At 46.8% G+C, this 21,583-nt stretch overlaps 1 protein-coding gene, 1 long non-coding RNA gene and 1 pseudogene across 2 annotated transcripts in view; 1 reads left to right on the forward strand and 2 right to left on the reverse strand.

Moving 5' to 3' along the window:
• Positions 1–7,949: 7,949 nt before the first annotated feature.
• Positions 7,950–8,068, reverse strand: LOC134950138 (5S ribosomal RNA; annotated as a pseudogene).
• Positions 8,069–11,113: 3,045 nt separating this feature from the next.
• On the forward strand, positions 11,114–12,526 carry LOC134947814 (cyclin-dependent kinase 5 activator 1-like). Its single transcript, XM_063935687.1, has one exon. The coding sequence runs from the start codon at positions 11,266–11,268 to the stop codon at positions 12,088–12,090; it is 825 nt and encodes a 274-aa protein (XP_063791757.1). The 5' UTR covers positions 11,114–11,265; the 3' UTR covers positions 12,091–12,526.
• A 2,160-nt stretch (positions 12,527–14,686) lies between these two features.
• Positions 14,687–21,583, reverse strand: part of LOC134947816 (uncharacterized) — a 368,541-nt gene continuing 361,644 nt past the window's right edge. The window contains exons 2-3 of the long non-coding RNA XR_010182796.1: positions 17,650–17,835; positions 14,687–14,789 (exon numbers count right to left, since the gene is read on the reverse strand). This is a non-coding gene — a long non-coding RNA (uncharacterized LOC134947816). The remainder of the gene's footprint in view (positions 14,790–17,649; positions 17,836–21,583) is intronic.

Below are 21,583 nucleotides of genomic sequence, written 5' to 3' on the forward strand. Positions count from 1 at the left end.
GGCTTTTGTAGAAGAAGCTGGAGACATTGAAGGAGGAGCTAAAACAGAGCGATTCCGCTAGGCATGTGGGACTTGTGGATGGAGCCCTTCATTCGCTTAACCAGGATTCACGGGTGGTCAATCTGTTGAAATCAGAGCACTACATTTTGGCCACCGTGCTCGATCCTAGATTTAAAACCTACGTTGTATCTCTCTTTCCGGCAGACACAAGTATGCAGAGGTTCAAAGACCTGCTGGTGAGAAAATTGTCAAGTCAAGCGGAACGTGACCCGTCAACATCTCCTCCTTCACATTCTCCCGCAACTGGGGGTGCGAGGAAAAGGCTACGAATTCCGAGCCCACCCGCTGGCGGTGATGCAGGGCAGTCTGGAGCGAGTGCTGACATCTGTTCCGGACTGAAGGACCTGCCAACGATTACTGACATGTCGTCTACTGTCACTGCATATGATTCTCTCACCATTGAAAGAATGGTGGAGGATTATATGAGTGACCGCATCCAAGTAGGCACATCAGACAGTCCGTACGTATACTGGCAGGAAAAAGAGGCAATTTGGAGGCCCTTGCACAAACTGGCTTTATTCTACCTAAGTTGCCCTCCCTCCAGTGTGTACTCCGAAAGAGTGTTTAGTGCCGCCGCTCACCTTGTCAGCAATCGGCGTACGAGGTTACTTCCAGAAAATGTGGAGAAGATGATGTTCATTAAAATGAATTATAATCAATTCCTCCGTGGAGACATTCACCAGCAGCAATTGCCTCCAGAAAGTACACGGGGACCTGAGATGGTGGATTCCAGTGGGGACGAATTAATAATCTGTGAGGAGGGGGATGTACACAGTGAAAGGGGTGATGATTAGGACGATGATGATGAGGTGGACATCTTGCCTCTGTAGAGCCAGTTTGTGCAAGGAGAGATTGATTGCTTCTTTTTTGGTGGGGGCCCAAACCAACCAGTCATTTCAGTCACAGTCGTGTGGCAGACCCTGTCGCTGAAATGATGGGTTCGTTAAAGTGTGCATGTCCTGTTTATACAACATAAGGGTGGGTGGGAGGGCCCAAGGACAATTCCATCTTGCACCTCTTTTTTCTTTCATTTTTCTTTGCGTCATGTGCTGTTTGGGGAGTATTTTTTTGAAGGGCCATCCTGCGTGACACTGCAGTGCCACTCCTAGATGGGCCAGGTGTTTGTGTCGGCCACTTGGGTCGCTTATCTTAGTCACACAGCTACCTCATTGCGCCTCTTTTTTTCTTTGCGTCATGTGCTGTTTGGGGAGTATTTTTTTCAAGTGCCATCCTGTCTGACACTGCACTGCCACTCCTAGATGGGCCAGGTGTTTGTGTCGGCCACTTGGGTCGCTTAGCTTAGTCACACAGCTACCTCATTGCGCCTCTTTTTTTCTTTGCGTCATGTGCTGTTTGGGGAGTATTTTTTTGAAGGGCCATCCTGCGTGACACTGCAGTGCCACTCCTAGATGGGCCAGGTGTTTGTGTCGGCCACTTGGGTCGCTTATCTTAGTCACACAGCTACCTCATTGCGCCTCTTTTTTTCTTTGCGTCATGTGCTGTTTGGGGAGTATTTTTTTGAAGGGCCATCCTGCGTGACACTGCAGTGCCACTCCTAGATGGGCCAGGTGTTTGTGTCGGCCACTTGGGTCGCTTATCTTAGTCACACAGCTACCTCATTGCGCCTCTTTTTTTCTTTGCTTCATGTGCTGTTTGGGGAGTATTTTTTTGAAGGGCCATCCTGCGTGACACTGCAGTGCTACTCCTAGATGGGCCAGGTGTTTGTGTCGGCCACTTGGGTCGCTTAGCTTAGTCACACAGCTACCTCATTGCGCCTCTTTTTTTCTTTGCGTCATGTGCTGTTTGGGGAGTATTTTTTTGAAGGGCCATCCTGCGTAACACTGCAGTGCCACTCCTAGATGGGCCAGGTGTTTGTGTCGGCCACTTGGGTCGCTTATCTTAGTCACACAGCTACCTCATTGCGCCTCTTTTTTTCTTTGCGTCATGTGCTGTTTGGGGAGTATTTTTTTGAAGGGCCATCCTGCGTGACACTGCAGTGCCACTCCTAGATGGGCCAGGTGTTTGTGTCGGCCACTTGGGTCGCTTATCTTAGTCACACAGCTACCTCATTGCGCCTCTTTTTTTCTTTGCGTCATGTGCTGTTTGGGGACTATTTTTTTGAAGGGCCATCCTGCGTGACACTGCAGTGCCACTCCTAGATGGGCCAGGTGTTTGTGTCGGCCACTTGGGTCGCTTAGCTTAGTCACACAGCTACCTCGGTGCAAATTTTATGACTAAAAATAATATTGTGAGGTGTTCAGAATAGACTGAAAATGAGTGGAAATTATGGTTATTGAGGTTAATAATACTATGGGATCAAAATGACCCCCAAATTCTATGATTTAAGCTGTTTTTTAGGGTTTTTTGAAAAAAACACCCGAATCCAAAACACACCCGAATCCGACAAAAAAATTTCGGTGAGGTTTTGCCAAAACGCGTTCGAACCCAAAACACGGCCGCAGAACCGAACCCAAAACCAAAACACAAAACCCGAAAGATTTCCGGTGCACATCACTATGTAGAATACATAAGAGTCCTGTAAATTCACAGTGCTGACGAGGCAGGCGGCTTTACAGAGGAAACATTGCTCAGCAGTCCCAGGATTAGCGCTGCTGTGTGTAATGGCACCCAAACGCTGACAGGGATTGAGGGAGAAGAGAGATGCAGCTCCAGGGTGGGAACATTTGCAGTAAATGGTGCATGGGGCTGTGGGAGGGGCTACAGATCAGAGCCTTATCCCCTCTGCTGGACTTCACCACCGGGTACTGCGGGGCCTATAGAAAACGGATTATTAGCAATCCGACCTGTGCCCCTTGCCGGAGACCGCACCGGATTGCGATTTCAGCGGGTCCCGCTTGGGGTACCCTCTTACCTGCTCCCTATGATGCGGCCACGCGATCCCGGAGAGCAGCGGCGTTGTGTGTGTGCCTGATGTGGACCGGAGCGCCTCCACTGAAAGTACCGGCAACCAGGGCGCGGGAGTATACAGCGCCGCTGGGGGAGGTGAGGGAGCTGCAGCATGATGTCAGACTGACATATAGCACTTTAGTGCCTGTGCTGCGGCCCTTGAAGTCTTCTTTCTTCAAAAAGCTCTTTTCAGGGCTGCCTAGCGCAGCCCTCCCTGTTAGCTGCCTGCACTGCAGGCACCAACTTACAAACTAAGCTCTAGTGCCTTGAGGCGGGGATATAGAGGAGGAGGCGCTATGCATCCTGGGAACAGTAAAAGCTTTTAGCCTGTTGGTGACTCGGATCAAGATCCAACGCCACACCTCGATGTAATTCCCTGTGGAATCAGTGTACCCCGCTGCAGAAATAACACCTGCCCCCATATCCCAAACTTTGACAATTTTTTAAAACAAGTTTATGCACCAGCCATGTTGTAGTTCCACCCACAATATACACAGCTCTGCCCAGGGGAGCCTGCCTTTTGTCAGTCCCAGGCCCCACAATTTCTGATGGCAGCCCTAAACCTGAGAATGCAATGGGTCTTTCTCAATGCCCCTTCATATGTCTCTTATTGCCTCTCAGTATCTCTCTAATTGACCCCTCCCTCAATATGTCTTACTACCCGCCCCTCCATAGCTCCCTCACTGCCCTCTTCCTCCAGATATCTGATTAACTGTTCCCTCCATATTTCCAAATGCCTCTTCCAGAGTTCATTGCCCCTTCCATAGTTGTATCATTACCAGATCAGGTTTATTCTAATCTAAGTTTAGCATATGAGACTTTCGTTTGCCCTCATATCGGCAATTCTGATCATCTGTCCCTATTTCTGCGGCCTACTTATAAACCACAGGTTAAAAGAGTGAAGCCTGTGGTTAAAACTGTTACTATCTGGCCTGATGGTGCAATGATGAGGTTGCAGGATATGTTGGAATTTACAAATTGGGATTTGTTTATTGAAGAGAGTTTGATCAATGGATCAATAGAGATTGATTTATTGGCTTCTCCGATTTTTTGTTATATTAACACATGTACAGAGAGTGTTACGGTGAGGAAGGAAATAAAAACTTTTTCCAATGAGAAACCTTGGTTAAACGGGGAGGTTCGTGCTCTGATTAGAGCTAGGGACAGAGCTTTTAGGGCTGGTGATCAGGCTGCTCTGAGACTTGCTAGGGCACAACTTAGGGTAGGCATTAAAAAGGCGAAAATGAGCTATTCGAAAAAGATTGAAAATCTTAGTAGCCTGAATAAGAATCCTAGGAGTCTGTGGCAGCTGATATATGAAGTGACGGTGTATAATGTTAAGAAGCATGACTATGGTGTGACTAGTAAGGCACTGGTGGAGGATTTAAACTCATTTTATTGTAGATTTGAGGAGAGTAATAATTTACCTCAGCTACCGCTGAGTCCCAGTGAGGGTGACACCCCCCTATTACTTGAAGTGGGCACAGTGGCAAATTGTTTGCATCAAATAAATCCTGGTAAGGCAGCAGGACCTGATGGCATTCAAGGGAGGGTTCTTCATGGTTGTGTGGAGCAATTGTGTGGAATACTGACAGTTTTGTTTAACTTATCACTTATGCACTGTGTAGTGCAGAGGAGTCTTAAGATGACTAGTATTGTCCCCGTCCCCAAGAAAGGGTTAGCTAAATGTTTAAATGACTATCGGCCTATAGCGTTAACATCTCTTATAACGAAATGTTTTGAGAGACTGGTACTGAATCATATTAAATCTTTTTTCTCTGCTGGGTTTGACCCGTTCCAGTTTGCTAATAGACAAAATCGGTGCACTGATGATGCGATTATTTCACTGTTGCACTTTACTTTGTCTCACTTGGAAGAGAGGAATGTTTATGTTAGGATTTTATTTGTTGATTTTAGTCCAGCTTTTTTAATACAGTGATTCCAGTGTCTTTGATAAATAAATTATCTGCATTAGGCCTTGATTGTTTTACTTGTAATTGGATTTTAGCATTTTTGACAAATCGCCCTCAGGTGGTTAAAATGGGCAGTATTAGGTCCGTAGAAGCACAAATTAATACAGGTGTACCCCAGGGCTGTGTTCTTAGTCCTTTCTTATATTCACTCTTCACTTATGACTGTGTATCAGCGGACGCATCAGTAAAATTGATTAAATTTGCGGATGATATTGCTGTAGTTGGGTTAATTAGTGGCGATGACGAGTTGGCGTATAGGACGGAAGTTGTGAAGCTAGTCGATTGGAGTAATGAAAATCGTTTATTTTTAAATAGTGGGAAGACAAAAGAACTGATTATTGATTTTAGGAGAAGGCAGCCGCTGAAATCGCCAGTGTTTGTTGGTGATCAGGTCGTGGAAATGGTTACTTCGTTCCGTTTCTTGGGCATTCAGATTTCGTCATGTTTGACTTGGTCTGAGCACCTGCTACTGATAGGAAAAAAGGCTCAACAACGACTTTTCTTCCTGCGGCGGTTAAGGGCAGCAGGTGTTGGTGCGCAGACCATTATTATTATTATTATTATTAGCAGTTTCTTATATAGCTCAGCATATTCCGTAGAGAGCATTCTTAGTTATAGGATCGTGGCATGGTATGGAGACTGCACTTTAAAAGATCGATGGGCATTAGAAAGGATAAGGAAAACGGCAAGTAAAATCATTGGTATGCCATTGCCTAGCTTTGATGATTTGTATAGGTGTAGGGTTTTAAGCAAAGCCAGGTGTAGTTTATTAGATAGCGCGCATCCTTTTAGTATGCTTTTTGACAAACTTCCATCTCGAAAGATGTTTCGTACTTTGTTAACTCGTACCAATCATTTTAGGGTTAGTTTTATCCCATCTGCTGTACGTATGTTAAATTAATGATTTATTTTTATGTTTGTTTTATGTTGTAACCTGCTACTACTTGATGCCCTGTACAATTGTAATTTTGTCTGTCAACTTGTTTTGGCTGATGACAATAAACTTGAACTTGAATTGGAGTTTCCTACATATCTCACTGCCACCCCACAGCTCATGCTGTCCTATTTACACCTCACAGCTACCCCTGCAACCCACAAACTCCTACTGCTCAAAGTACTCCCATCATACCTCACAATGCTCACTTCATGCCTCCCCATGCACTTCTCCCCTCATGCATCACACTACTCTCCTCAAGCCTCACACTGGTCCCCTCACACCTCAACCTGCTTCCTTCATGTCTCTCACAACTACCCCTAATGCCTCACTCTGCTCCCCTCATGCAGTGGCAAGTATGAGAAACTGTTTAGCTAATACACCGCTGTGCAGAGGGGGCACTCTCAGTGGTGTTAGGTACATATGTGTTTCTACACCTTTATTACATTGTGTTCAGCTGTCTAATGTCATTAAAAGTGTCAAATGCCAACTTAGTGCACATCATACTTGCCTACCTGACCCTCTCCGTGAGGGATAAAATGCTCTGTTCCTGGACTTTCCTGGTAATGTATGATTGCCATCACCTGTGGTGAAACGCCATTCTTATCAATTAACTAGCTCACCACATGTGATGGCAATCATACATTACCAGGTCCAGGAACAGAGTATTTTCTCCCTCATGGAGACGGTCAGGTAGGCAAGTATGGTGCACATACGTCCATAAATGTCCAAATACTAAGTTCGGAAGATGAAGCAAAACTACCAGCACAAGTTGAACGCACAGCACCGATCAGGTCTGAATTAGGCCCACTGTTCCCATCACGCTGCTCCCCTCATGCCTCTTATTGCTAACCTCACATTGCACTCTGGTGGAGTGCTCAGAACCACCGTCGCAGTTACAATGTCTAAAGACACTAAAATGGGTTCAAGGGGAAGACCGACATTAGCATTTAATTTGCATATTATCGCTCCTGCAGCTGCTACTGCGGACACAGCAGCATCCACCTCTGAATCAGGCCTTTGTGTGAGGTAAATCTTTAGTCCAGATGAGTCAGCATTGCATGTGACAACAGAGATGCAACTGATTCGTACTCCAGCGCCAAACATCATGGTCACTCTAAGCATACTGCCATAAAGCACTATTTCATAAGAGGTCTGCTAGACAGTACTTTAATCAGTGTGAGATATGTAATTAGTGAGAACCTGTTAACAAAAGGTCTAAAGTCAAAGGTGCTGAATGCCTTACTACGAAAATGTGGACTAGAATGTATTTGGAATGTTGATGTGTAATGCTATGTGTGCTTATATAATCTTGTGTTTTTGGTTACAGGCGACGCATCCAAAATGTGGCATGCCTTATTGTTGTGTAACCATAGACAGCCTTGAGCGAGCAGGGGTGCTGAAGGAGAGCACTCGGCACTGTTTCCTCTGCTGTTGTTACTCTAACCCTGTACTGCAGGCATGTCCAAACTTTGGCCCTCCAGCTGTTGAGAAACTACACATCCCAGCATGCCCTGGCACAGCTTTAGCATTACTAGCAATGGGAGAGAAAGAAGGCTCTTGTGTGGGCGCACTCTTGTACTAAAGAAAATAGATTTTCAGTATTATATGGTAGAAAATATTAAAACATAACTTTTATTAATAATATTAAACCATAGTTGCCCATCCAAAAGATCCATAGGAAAATAAAGAATTTTGAAAATTGTTAAAATGTTCTGGTTTCTTTATTTCAAAGAATATTTGGAAAGGTTGTAGACACTGAGTTGTCATACCCCCATTTCCCCTGACCAGTACAGAATTTCTGTATTAATGGAACCGAGGGGTAGTAAGACAAGATATTATAGGAATATCCAATTATGATCACTCAGTTTGAGCTAAATAATGATCAATGGTCACCAAATAATAATCACACACCTGAATTATAGACAAAATACCGTATTTGCGGACAAAAATTGAGGCACTGAACTGCAAATAAGCATGGGATAACTGGATAGGATAGTAAGGAGTATTTGACAGAATAAGTGGTGATAATGCTGTTGGTGCCCCTTCTCACATAGAGAGGGAAATTAATTCCTGCTCTACAACACCAGGTATTCCCAGGTAGTCTCCTCTCTTAGTACTAACTCAGCCCAACGTTGTTTAGCTTCCAAGATCAGACGAGATCGGGCGCTGGCAGCGTGGTATGGTAGTAGAGGACTACTGTGTCAGGGCATGCTGGGATATGTAGTTTCACAACAGCTGGAGGGCCGCAGTTTGGACATGCCTGCTGTACTGCCAGAGTTGAGTAACAGTGCAACCTCCAATTTGAGTGCATTACTACACATGCATGCATCTCTGTGTGTCTTCAGCTCCACCCTGCACAGAGGAAGGACATGCCTCTGAGAGTCTCCTCAGAGATGCTGCTACTTATGCAGGAGAGACCCTGCATACTCAGCTGTGTCACTAACGCCATACTTGCCTACTTTTGAAAAAGCATTTCAGGGAGATTGTGAAAGTAACACCTATCAGCGCGTGCGTGTACTGCTACATATGAGAGGCGTGTCATGAAAATAACTTACATCCACAAGTAAATGCTCCCCACAGTTAGTAAGATTTATTTGTTGAAGAAAAGACCGATATTTTGCAGGATTTTTTTGTGTATTGTGTTTTACCAGAGGTTCCATATACTGTAAGTGGCCACAAGAAACCTTTACAATGCATGTAGCCATAGGGATCACTGTGCCTTATAACCAATACAGGGAAATGGCATTGATGATCCCATTTGAATGTATGTATCTCTGATTTCTCTTTTTTTTTCGGGGAGATTGAGGGACCTTTCAGGGAGTGAGGGAGATTGCTACTATTTCAGGGAGTCTCCTGCAGAATGAGGGAGGGTAGGCAGCTATATCTTAGAGGCGTTTCATAAAAATTACTTACATCCAAATGTAAATGAGCCCTAAACTTGGTAAGATCTACTTGTTGAAGAAAAGACACTGATATTTTTCAGTATTTGTTCGTGTATTGTGTTTTACAAGAGATTCCATATACTGTAAGTGGCCATGAGAAACCGTATTTATAATGCATGTAGCCATATGGATCATTGTGCCTTAGTTATAACCAATGCAGAGATACGTCACTGATGATCCCATTTGAATGTATATACAGTATCTCTGATTTCTCTTTTTGACCAAAGAAAGTAACAGCTGCATAATGGGTATAAGGTGCAATCAGGGAGATTGCTGGACTATTCAGGGAGTGAGGGAGATCGCTACTATTTCAGGGAGTCTCCTGCAGAATGCGGGAGGGTAGGCAACTATGGTGGAAATCTGGTAGAGATTTGATTATAGATGTGCGGAAACGATAATCAGGGGAGGCCATAGACTTTTTTCTCTAGGGTTTTGACTATAATAATGATTAGAATAATACAAAGAAAATATTTCTAATATATGCTTTATATTTTTTAGATACTTTAGAAAGTCAAAACTCTGGCGCATATGTTAGCATAATAGCATCACCTGCCGCACGTCACTGATAGTTAGATATGACAGACAGATATGAGATTCATATATATATATATATATATATATATATTCAGCAAGTGGCCTGACATGCCCTGTAATTGCTAGCAACTATGCCAGGGCCTGCACCATCCAGCGGGGGACAGATAAACATACACAATGTGCGGCACGTTTCAATTTGAATAAATTGTCATCAGGATATGACAATCTACTCGAATTGAAACACTGATATTCTACCTGGCTGGTGTCTGAGCTTCACTGAATAGCCGAGAGTGCATATATTATTTATATATATACACATACATATATATATATATATATATATATATATATATATACACATACATACATACATAAATACATACATACATACATACATATCAGATAGATAAATTGCTTATTATCTTTGCGAGGATTCTGGTAACCCCTCTTTAGGAAACAGAAGACTGCGACACAGTTGTCACCTGAATTGCGGTGTTTGGCATTAGAGCAATACATGATACATACATAAAGAAACTTTAGAATGTAAGCTCTCACGAGCAGGGCCCTCTTTCCTCATGTGCATTGACTTCCCTACTAATACAATTATCTACTCCATGTCACTACAATGGCACCTAACCCTCGGTTTCTGCCACTATGCTGCTTATCTGAGTGCTGTGACCACTGATACAGCAATGTTTATAAACCATGTCTTGTTTTTCTTGTAATGTAAGTGACTGTTTCCCTCTGTGCTCATGTGTTTATGTACTTTGTTAGATGCTGCGGAACCCTTGTGGCGCCACAGAAAGAATAAATAATAATAATAATAATAGTAATACTAGCATGGAAAGTATTGTACAATGAAATAATAGGATGAGATTTTGTTAAAACTAGATTACTGTATATGCTGCCCTCTAGTGGTAAATAATAACACTACAAGGAACTGTACGGCCGTGAAGGCTGGACCCCAAACAAAACAATGAACTAGAAAGCCACCCCCCACCCTCCCCAACGGGTGGTCTTCAGTATGCCGACGGTCGGGCTCCCGGCGACCAGCATACCGGCGCCGGGAGCCCGACAGCCGGCATACCGACACTTATTCTCTCTCGTGGGGGTCCACAACCCCCCTGGAGGGAGAATAAAATAGTGTGGCGCGTGTAGCGCGCCACCGTGCCCGTAGCGTGGCGAGCGCAGCGAGCCCGCAAGGGGCTCATTTGCGCTCGCCACACTGTCGGTAAGCCGGCGGCCGGCCTCCCGGCGCCGGTATGCTGGTCGCCGGGAGGCCGGCCGCCGGCAGATCGTAGTGAACCCCGCCCCAACACATGCACACACACACAAAAAATCAAACTCCCAAAAAAAGTCATAGTTTTTTTTTGAGAAAAGAAAAACGCTCTTGTTTTATAAACGATAAATCATTTTTCTTGACACATAGGAAGAGCAGGAGGAGCGGTATGGATCCATTGCTTTGCATTTGTTTTATTTTCAACCAATTAGCTCTCGGGATGGTTCAAATATCCTATCTACTTCTCTATCATTTCTTTTATACATATTCCCTCTCTCCCAGGGCCGTAATAGGGAGATAATATCTTCTATATTTTTACCAATTTTCATCACTTGTTGAATTGCCTACATGTAGCTCATTACCATAAATAACGCATCACAATCACCAGCTCACGCATCACAGTGATGTCACAATGCCACTGTAAGCAGGGAAAATCTCTGTCTACAACCTGCTGGACTCAGTTGCTACTCAGACCTTAACTGGGTAGCTTCATACACAACGCGAAGGAAACGGATCGTGCCTTTCTGATTGTTTTCAGCAGTCAGAGTTATCACAGACCGTAATTAGAGTTTGATTCCTGCAGACACTTTTATTTGCGGGTTCAACAAATCAAGAAGAAGACCCTGAATAAGAATGTGGAACGGTTTCCCATTCTCGTGCTGCAACAAGGCAAGCCTACCGGATGAATACTCATCAACTGGGGCCCATCGCACTGCTGTAGAGGACAGCAAGACTGGAAGATCTGGTGAGAGATGTTCACTCATCTGGCGCTTCAGGCGTTTTATGGCCAAAAAGAGACAGCCCAAAAATGGCCAAACTGATGTCACCCACCTTGTCAGTGAGAGCCTGAAGAGTTCCCTGTCCTGTGTTGATTTATCTACCTACACACAGGCCACGCATGATACTTTTGCAAAGAGGGAAGCACCTGATGGCTGCGCATCAGCAAAATACCAGATGGTACAGGCAACCACCAGCGAGCTCCTAAGCTGTCTCGGGGAGTTCATCCGTCGGAGGTGCAACAAGCTGAAGAATCTGTCACCTACACAGATTGCTCTATGGATGACAAGCATAGACAGGTATCTCTCTGGATGCGGACAGCTAGTAGGCTTCATTACCCCGGCCAATGTAGTCTTCCTCTACATGCTTTGCCGAGAGGTCATTCCATCAGAGCTGGACAGTGAGCAGGAACTACACGCATATCTGTCAACATGTCTGTACCTGGCATTCACATACATGGGTAGTGAGACTGGCTACCCACTGAGGCCTTTCCTGGTCGAAAGCTCAAAGGAAGCCTTTTGGAGCCGTTGCCTCTATGTGATTGACTTGATGAGCTCAAAGATGCTGCGCATCAATGCTGATAGACAATATTTCATCCATTTCCTAGTAACATGGGATAGGCTCTTAAACAATACAGGGACGTGGTTTCTGCTCTGTAGAGACAGATGGCATAAAAGGTGACTGGGCCCCTCAGGTGACATGGCAACTTCCTCCAGGCTCCTCTAGGGGTTCAGAGGAGCTACGGAGGCTCTCCGTGGCCACCCAAGCTGTGATTTGCGGTGACCTACCTGCTGTTACGCACAGGGCCGGCCTGCCCGTTACGCGGGGTACGCGTACGAGTAAGGCGCCAGAGTGAGGAAGGCGCCGGCAGCATGCACCACGGCCGCTCCGTCAAGCCGCACTCCTAAGCTGCTGTCTGACTCCTGCCCCGTCCACCTGCCCGCTCGTCCACCCGCCCGCTCGTCCGTTTGTCCGCTCCCCACTCCTCGCTCCCGTCCGCGGCTCTCTCCTCTTGCGGGCCGTAACTGCGGCCATACTATGCTGGCCGCCCAAACACGCGGCTCTGTCTGTCTGAGGCTGCCTGATCCTGCGTAGAAGCTGCTGCTGTAGCGCTGTGCCCCCCTCCCTCCTGAGCTGCCTTCCTATGGGGCGTTGAGTGGGCTGCCGTACCAGAGCCCGAGGAAAAGTCTGCCTGCATGCTGACCCTGGGTGCCACCACAAGCACCGAGAGACTGACCTGCGCAACGGTGAGTGCATCTCCCTGTGACCCCAGCGGCATGTGTGCCCGCACTGCAGCAGGCTGTATGGGGTGGTCGATGGGCGTGCTGTAGGGGTTCCAGCGTTGCAGTTTGCGGTGGACGACTGAGGGGCTGAGGCTACACTGTATATAACGTGCTCTACCTGGCGCAGTGTGTATAACGTGCTCTACCTGGCGCATTGTCTATAACGTGCTCTACCTGGCGCATTGTCTATAACGTGCTCTACCTGGCGCAATGTGTATAACGTGCTCTACCTGGCGCAATGTGTATAACATGCTCTACCTGGTGCATTGTCTATAACGTGCTCTACCTGGCGCAGTGTGTATAACGTGCTCTACCTGGCGCATTGTGTATAACGTGCTCTACCTGGCGCAGTGTGTATAACGTGCTCTACCTGGCGCATTGTGTATAACGTGCTCTACCTGGCGCATTGTCTATGACGTGCTCTACCTGGCGCAGTGTGTATAACGTGCTCTACCTGGCGCATTGTGTATAACGTGCTCTACCTGGTGCAATGTGTATAACGTGCTCTACCTGGCGCAATGTGTATAACGTGCTCTACCTGGCGCATTGTGTATAACGTGCTCTACCTGGCGCATTGTCTATAACGTGCTGCACCTGGCGCATTGTGTATAACGTGCTCTACCTGGCGCAGTGTGTATAGGAGGTTCTACTTGGTGCAATGTGTATAAGAGGCACTATTATGTGGCCACACCCCTTTCCCACAAAGCCACGCCCCCATTTTTGTGGCGCGCCGTAGGCGCGCACTATCTATTCTTTCCAGTCTGGGATGTGGAGCACCAATTCACTTTCTGCCAAAGGGCACTAAAATGTCTAGTTATATCTCTGGTGAGGGTGTCCTGCATGCTACACAGCCCAGCAGCACTGTCACCCCATCCCCCCCTCACCCTTGCAACACTTTTGTACTGTCCAAATCAAGTTTCTATTTTTATATTTTAATCATTAATAAGATTAATAAGAACCTTCATTCCAATGGGACCCAGAAAAGGACAGGTAGGACTCCAATTTTTAAAAGTGAGGGGTCCCTGGGACCCACTTTTATTGGGGCTCAGCACGATCACTGCTCCCTGTCTCCCCAGCCTCCTCAGTCACCCACTATCTCCATCACCTCTGCCACCCAGTCACGCACTTTCTCCCTGTCATCGACAATCTCCCTGTACCTATGGGGGTATTATTGTGTGGCCACTCCCCTTCCTTGTGAGACCGCACCTCTTTAAAATTTGATCCCATCAAGGGGCGCTAAATTCTAAATTCGCTTACCAAAAAAATTTAGCTCAGGCCGGCCCTGGTTACGCAGCCAACCCCCCCAAAGGAAAATTATGTAACATGGGATTTTTATACATAAAAACTGGGACAATAAAGGGCACTGTAAGACCTGCAAATGTATTATAGAAATTAAGAACAATTTTTATTTTTAAAGGGCAGCATGAAAAAATGTGACAGACTCCAAGGGGGCAATTATAATAAGTGCAGAGTACAATTGGGGAGGAGTTGGAATTCCAGCACTAAATATAAAGTGTCCAGACTTCAGCTAAGCCTTTCTATACCTGGTATGCATTTAAAATACCGTCCAACGGAATCCCGGTGGTCGCAATACCGACGCTGTAGTCCCGACAGGGGTGCAATCCCACTGCCGGAATACCGGCGAGGTAGGTGATTCTCCCTATGTGGGTGTACACGACACCCATAGAGGGAGAATTAAATCTGTGGCAAGCGAAGCCGCGACGTGTTCGCTCCACTGCCAACACTCTGGAGGGCGGGAAGCCGCTGTCGACAGCCGGCATCCTGACGCCGGTATCCCATACCGACCCTCTATACCCCAGTGTTCCTTTTGGATGAAAGGGGAATATCATGTTACATGCAATACTTTGTGCAGATAAAGATGTTTCGTTCACCAATTGTTTGTGCGCCACTGAATTGACTATTTGTAACCATCGTATAGTAAATGCCTCTATACGGGATAATTCATGCAGAATGAGAGATCCACCAACCTGATGCAGCCCACAAAGCCTCATCGATTTGGCAAGGGTCTTCAGTAATGTTGTAAATGATGACGTCACTCTCCAAAAGACGGCTTAATAGTTCATCTCTACTTGAGATCTACAAATATAAACCAGAGGGATGTAACGTGTCTAGGAATGAGCTACACGGCATCAACATTTCACAGAATTAAATACTGTCTCGCAGAAGTGCTAAGTCCTGGTGCTACAATCTTCTTGCGTTGCCATGCCAGGGAACAGCCATTCCGCATGGCGATTGAAAATTTGCATTATGGGCCTAATTCAGACCTGATTGATATTGTGCGAAATCGCAAAGTGGCCGTTATCGAATGACTGCGCATGCGTACAGATTGAAATGCGCAGGCGTGATCCCAAACTGTGAAGAAATCCTGCGTACGCAGATTGAATGACAGGATGCGGACGTTTGGGGGGTGGTAACTAGCTGTTTTCTGGGAGTGGCAGGCGTTCCCAAGCGTTTTCAGGGCGGGTGTGCGACATCAGCTCCATTTATTTTGCACTGTAGGAGTAAGTCCTGGGCTGCACACAGACTGGAAACATCATTCCATGGTGAGTGAGTTGTGAACGGATTTGCAGCTGACCGTAGTTTGCAAAGATTTTCGCACGGCGTACGCAAACTTGCGCGGGGCGGATTTTCACTCTGGCTGGGCTGCGACTATTTGCAAAGGTACAATCAGGTCTGAATTAGGCCCTATGCTCTGATGCAACACTTTACTCACCGCAGGGCGAGGATACACATTGCTTCACCATGATGCACTAGGTTTAGGGGGCGATTATGCAAAATGTATTGCTGTAGCGTCACAGTGGGTGGAGCTTGATGGTACGAATAACATTAACACGCTGGGTCCGCCCACCGCTTCTCTGCCTGGCCTGGCTCACGGGAGATCACCAGACTCCTGGTTCTATTACCCACAATACTGACAGTTTCCCAGACATCTCAAGAAAGTCGCTAAGTGTGGTTTTACTGCATGCCAAAGCCATTTAAATCAATCGTACAGCTAATCTTTACAGGCCGCTCTCTGGTGGTCACTCCGAGTTGATCGCAGCAGCAATTTTGTTAGCAGTTGGGCAAAACCAGGGCCCTCATTCCGAGTTGATCGGTCGCAAGGCGAATTTAGCAGAGTTACACACGCTAAGCCTACGCCTACTGGGAGTGTATCTTAGCTTCTTAAAATTGCGACCGATGTATTCGCAATATTGCGATTACAAACTACTTTGCAGTTTCTGAGTAACTTCAACCTTACTCTGCCTGTGCGATCAGTTCAGTGCTTGTCGTTCCTGGTTTGACGTCACAAACACACCCAGCGTTCGCTCAGACACTCCCCCGTTTCTCCAGCCACTCCTGCGTTTTTTCCGGAAACGGTAGCGTTTTCATCCACACGCCCATAAAACGCCGTGTTTCCGCCCAGTAACACCCATTTCCTGTCAATCACATTACGATCGCCGGAGCAATGAAAAAGCCGTGAGTAAAAATACTATCTTCATTGTTAAATTACTTGGCGCAGTCGCAGTGCGAATATTGCGCATGCGTACTAAGCGGATTTTCATTGCGATGCGATGAAAAATACAGAGCGAACGACTCGGAATGAGGGCCCATGTGCACTGCAGAAGGGGCAAATATAACATGTGCAGAGAGAGTTAGATTTGGGTGGGGTGTGTTCAAACTGGAATCTAGATTGCAGTGTAAAAATAAAGCAGCCAGTATTTACCCTGTACAGAAACAAAATAACCCACCCAAATCTAACTCTCTCCGCAAATGTTATATCTGCCCCCCCCCCCCTGCAGTGCACATGGTTTTGCCCAATTGCTAACAAACTTGCTGCTGCGATCAACTCAGAATTACCCCCTCTGTACACTATTTTGTTAATTAATTAAATTGTATTATTATTATGCTCCTTAAGTTATCTGAGGCCATTGTATCCTGCTGTCCTGTAAGAATCAGGAGGAACTATTTTATTATAATATTGTAATAAACTGAACTAACACTGAACAGAACTCCTTTGACAACCAGGTCCCTACTCAAATTTACTGTAGAGCTGGCTTCAGAGAGGAGGGTGCCTGTGTGCCGTCTACATGCAGGGCCCTTCTTCTCTCCCTGTGCAGTTGTGGGTACACTCTGTCACTCTGCAGAAGTATACAACACATCCGCAGGTCTGTTGGAACATAGCGCCGCTCGCCATGTTCCCAGGCATGCACGAATCACAAGGAAAATGCCCGCTGTGGCGCTTTCCCAGGGCTGACGTGGGACTCCGGAGAGCAGAGTATAATATAGTGTTCATTCTAGCAGCCTGCACCTTTCGAAACACGTGCAGTTCCTCTTTCCTGCCAGGGGTGTCACTCTCTGCTCTGGTGCTTCTCAGAACACTCTGCTCTGTATCACAACACTAAAATACAGACCAAAATGTGCTGAGAAGCACCAGAGCAGAGAGCGACACCCCAGGCAGGAAAGAGGAACTACACATGTTTTGAAAGGTGCAGGGTGCTAGAATGAATGCTAGAATGCACATGGGCCCCTGGGTCCAGGGGCCCATATGCATGGCACACCCTGCACCCATTATAGATGTCACTGTTTAGCTCACTATATGAAAATCTCTGCTAATAGCTCTTGCTGGGACGACTGTTGCAGGATATAAGACCTGGAGCACAGCTTATTTGTACATATCCCATTTAGATGAATCATTGCTGAGAGACGTTACAGTGAATGTCATCAGGGCATGTAGTTATGATCCCGGCGGGGGGGGCCAGGACTATTCCCACTTGTGGGTGTCCACGCATTCTGGCGGCTAGGATCCCGGCGTCGGTATGCTGACCGCTGGGATCCCGACTGCCAGTTCCCCGATCCCAACCCGTCATCGCTGCTGGTTCAGCCACTACAGCGAGCCGGCGCCAAGTGCAGTGTAAAAGGAGAGTTACTAGAAAGCAACAACAAAGAAAAGCTTTACCGTGCAAGTTTCCACAGGAAAATTCAGCTTCTGGCCAAGAGGACTGGACAGAGTCCCTACTACCTGGAAGAGACCCTGCTTCTGTTTAGTGTTCACTGCATCCTCTTCAGCTGACTGGTTCTCTTCTTCTTTTTCATCGTCTTCTACTTCTTCAAGGGAAGCTCCAACGATGCAGCCTGATAAATACTGGAAAATGAGAAGAAACATGGGGGTCATTCTGAGTTGATCGCTCGCTAGCTACTTTTTGCATCCGTGCAAACGCATAGTCACCCATAGGCAAACGCAGGGGGGTTTCCGGCTGCACAGAAACCCCCCTCCTCTTGGCAAGTAGCTCACATTATGACAACAATAGCAATGGTATATAATATGATTACTAGAGATGAGCGCCTGAAATTTTTCGGGTTTTGTGTTTTGGTTTTGGGTTCGGTTCCGCGGCCGTGTTTTGGGTTCGACCGCGTTTTGGCAAAACCTCACCTAATTTTTTTTGTCGGATTCGGGTGTGTTTTGGATTCGGGTGTTTTTTTCAAAAAACCCTAAAAAACAGCTTAAATCATAGAATTTGGGGGTCATTTTGATCCCAAAGTATTCTTAACCTCAAAAACCATAATTTCCACTCATTTTCAATCTATTCTGAATACCTCACACCTCACAATATTGTTTTTAGTCCTAAAATTTGCACCGAGGTCGCTGTGTGAGTAAGATAAGCGACCCTAGTGGCCGACACAAACACCGGGCCCATCTAGGAGTGGCACTGCAGTGTCACGCAGGATGTCCCTTCCAAAAAACCCTCCCCAAACAGCACATGACGCAAAGAAAAAAAGAGGCGCAATGAGGTAGCTGTGTGAGTAAGATTAGCGACCCTAGTGGCCGACACAAACACCGGGCCCATCTAGGAGTGGCACTGCAGTGTCACGCAGGATGGCCCTTCCAAAAAACCCTCCCCAAACAGCACATGACGCAAAGAAAAAAAGAGGCGCAATGAGGTAGCTGACTGTGTGAGTAAGATAAGCGACCCTAGTGGCCGACACAAACACCGGGCCCATCTAGGAGTGGCACTGCAGTGTCACGCAGGATGGCCCTTCCAAAAAACCCTCCCCAAACAGCACATGACGCAAAGAAAAAAAGAGGCGCAATGAGGTAGCTGACTGTGTGAGTAAGATAAGCGACCCTAGTGGCCGACACAAACACCGGGCCCATCTAGGAGTGGCACTGCAGTGTCACGCAGGATGGCCCTTCCAAAAAACCCTCCCCAAACAGCACATGACGCAAAGAAAAATAAAAGAAAAAAGAGGTGCAAGATGGAAGTGTCCTTGGGCCCTCCCACCCACCCTTATGTTGTATAAACAAAACAGGACATGCACACTTTAACCAACCCATCATTTCAGTGACAGGGTCTGCCACACGACTGTGACTGATATGACGGGTTGGTTTGGACCCCCCCCAAAAAAGAAGCAATTAATCTCTCCTTGCACAAACTGGCTCTACAGAGGCAAGATGTCCACCTCATCATCATCCTCCGATATATCACCGTGTACATCCCCCTCCTCACAGATTATCAATTCGTCCCCACTGGAATCCACCATCTCAGCTCCTTGTGTACTTTGTGGAGGCAATTGCTGCTGGTCAATGTCTCCGCGGAGGAATTGATTATAATTCATTTTAATGAACATCATCTTCTCCACATTTTCTGGATGTAACCTCGTACGCCGATTGCTGACAAGGTGAGCGGCGGCACTAAACACTCTTTCGGAGTACACACTTGTGGGAGGGCAACTTAGGTAGAATAAAGCCAGTTTGTGCAAGGGCCTCCAAATTGCCTCTTTTTCCTGCCAGTATAAGTACGGACTGTGTGACGTGCCTACTTGGATGCGGTCACTCATATAATCCTCCACCATTCTTTCAATGTTGAGAGAATCATATGCAGTGACAGTAGACGACATGTCCGTAATCGTTGTCAGGTCCTTCAGTCCGGACCAGATGTCAGCATCAGCAGTCGCTCCAGACTGCCCTGCATCACCGCCAGCGGGTGGGCTCGGAATTCTGAGCCTTTTCCTCGCACCCCCAGTTGCGGGAGAATGTGAAGGAGGAGATGTTGACAGGTCGCGTTCCGCTTGACTTGACAATTTTCTCACCAGCAGGTCTTTCAACCCCAGCAGACTTGTGTCTGCCGGAAAGAGAGATCCAAGGTAGGCTTTAAATCTAGGATCGAGCACGGTGGCCAAAATGTAGTGCTCTGATTTCAACAGATTGACCACCCGTGAATCCTTGTTAAGCGAATTAAGGGCTCCATCCACAAGTCCCACATGCCTAGCGGAATCGCTCCGTGTTAGCTCCTCCTTCAATGTCTCCAGCTTCTTCTGCAAAAGCCTGATGAGGGGAATGACCTGACTCAGGCTGGCAGTGTCTGAACTGACTTCACGTGTGGCAAGTTCAAAGGGCATCAGAACCTTGCACAACATTGAAATCATTCTCCACTGCGCTTGAGACAGGTGCATTCCACCTCCTATATCGTGCTCAATTGTATAGGCTTGAATGGCCTTTTGCTGCTCCTCCAACCTCTGAAGCATATAGAGGGTTGAATTCCACCTCGTTACCACTTCTTGCTTCAGATGATGGCAGGGCAGGTTCAGTAGTTTTTGGTGGTGCTCCAGTCTTCTGTACGTGGTGCCTGTACGCCGAAAGTGTCCCGCAATTCTTCTGGCCACCGACAGCATCTCTTGCACGCCCCTGTCGTTTTTAAAAAAATTCTGCACCACCAAATTCAAGGTATGTGCAAAACATGGGACGTGCTGGAATTTGCCCATATTTAATGCACACACAATATTGCTGGCGTTGTCCGATGCCACAAATCCACAGGAGAGTCCAATTGGGGTAAGCCATTCCGCGATGATCTTCCTCAGTTGCCGTAAGAGGTTTTCAGCTGTGTGCGTATTCTGGAAACCGGTGATACAAAGCGTAGCCTGCCTAGGAAAGAGTTGGCGTTTGCGAGATGCTGCTACTGGTGCCGCCGCTGCTGTTCTTGCGGCGGGAGTCCATACATCTACCCAGTGGGCTGTCACAGTCATATAGTCCTGACCCTGCCCTGCTCCACTTGTCCACATGTCCGTGGTTAAGTGGACATTGGGTACAGCTGCATTTTTTAGGACACTGGTGACTCTTTTTCTGAAGTCTGTGTACATTTTCGGTATCGCCTGCCTAGAGAAATGGAACCTAGATGGTATTTGGTACCGGGGACACAGTACCTCCAACAAGTCTCTAGTTGGCTCTGCAGTAATGATGGATACCGGAACCACGTTTCTCACCACCCAGGATGCCAAGGCCTCAGTTATCCGCTTTGCTGTAGGATGACTGCTGTGATATTTCATCTTCCACGCAAAGGACTGTTGGACAGTCAATTGCTTGGTGGAAGTAATAAAAGTGGTCTTACGACTTCCCCTCTGGGATGACCATCGACTCCCAGCAGCAACAACAGCAGCGCCAGCAGCAGTAGGCGTTACACGCAAGGATGCATCGGAGGAATCCCAGGCAGGAGAGGACTCGTCAGAATTGCCAGTGACATGGCCTGCAGGACTATTGGCATTCCTGGGGAAGGAGGAAATTGACACTGAGGGAGTTGGTGGGGTGGTTTGCGTGAGCTTGGTTACAAGAGGAAGGGATTTACTGGTCAGTGGACTGCTTCCGCTGTCACCCAAAGTTTTTGAACTTGTCACTGACTTATTATGAATGCGCTGCAGGTGACGTATAAGGGAGGATGTTCCGAGGTGGTTAACGTCCTTACCCCTACTTATTACAGCTTGACAAAGGGAGCACACGGCTTGACACGTGTTGTCCGCATTTCTGTTGAAATAGTTCCACACCGAAGAGCTGATTTTTTTGGTATTTTCACCAGGCATGTCAATGGCCATATTCCTCCCACGGACAACAGGTGTCTCCC

This window comes from Pseudophryne corroboree, chromosome 8, assembly GCF_028390025.1.
Source record: "Pseudophryne corroboree isolate aPseCor3 chromosome 8, aPseCor3.hap2, whole genome shotgun sequence".
Classification (NCBI taxonomy): Eukaryota; Metazoa; Chordata; class Amphibia; order Anura; family Myobatrachidae; genus Pseudophryne; species Pseudophryne corroboree.

Coding starts and splice junctions, on each gene's coding strand:
- LOC134947814 (XM_063935687.1), top strand. CDS start 11,266: ATGTGGAACGGTTTCCCATTCTCGTGCTGCAACAAGGCAAGCCTACCG.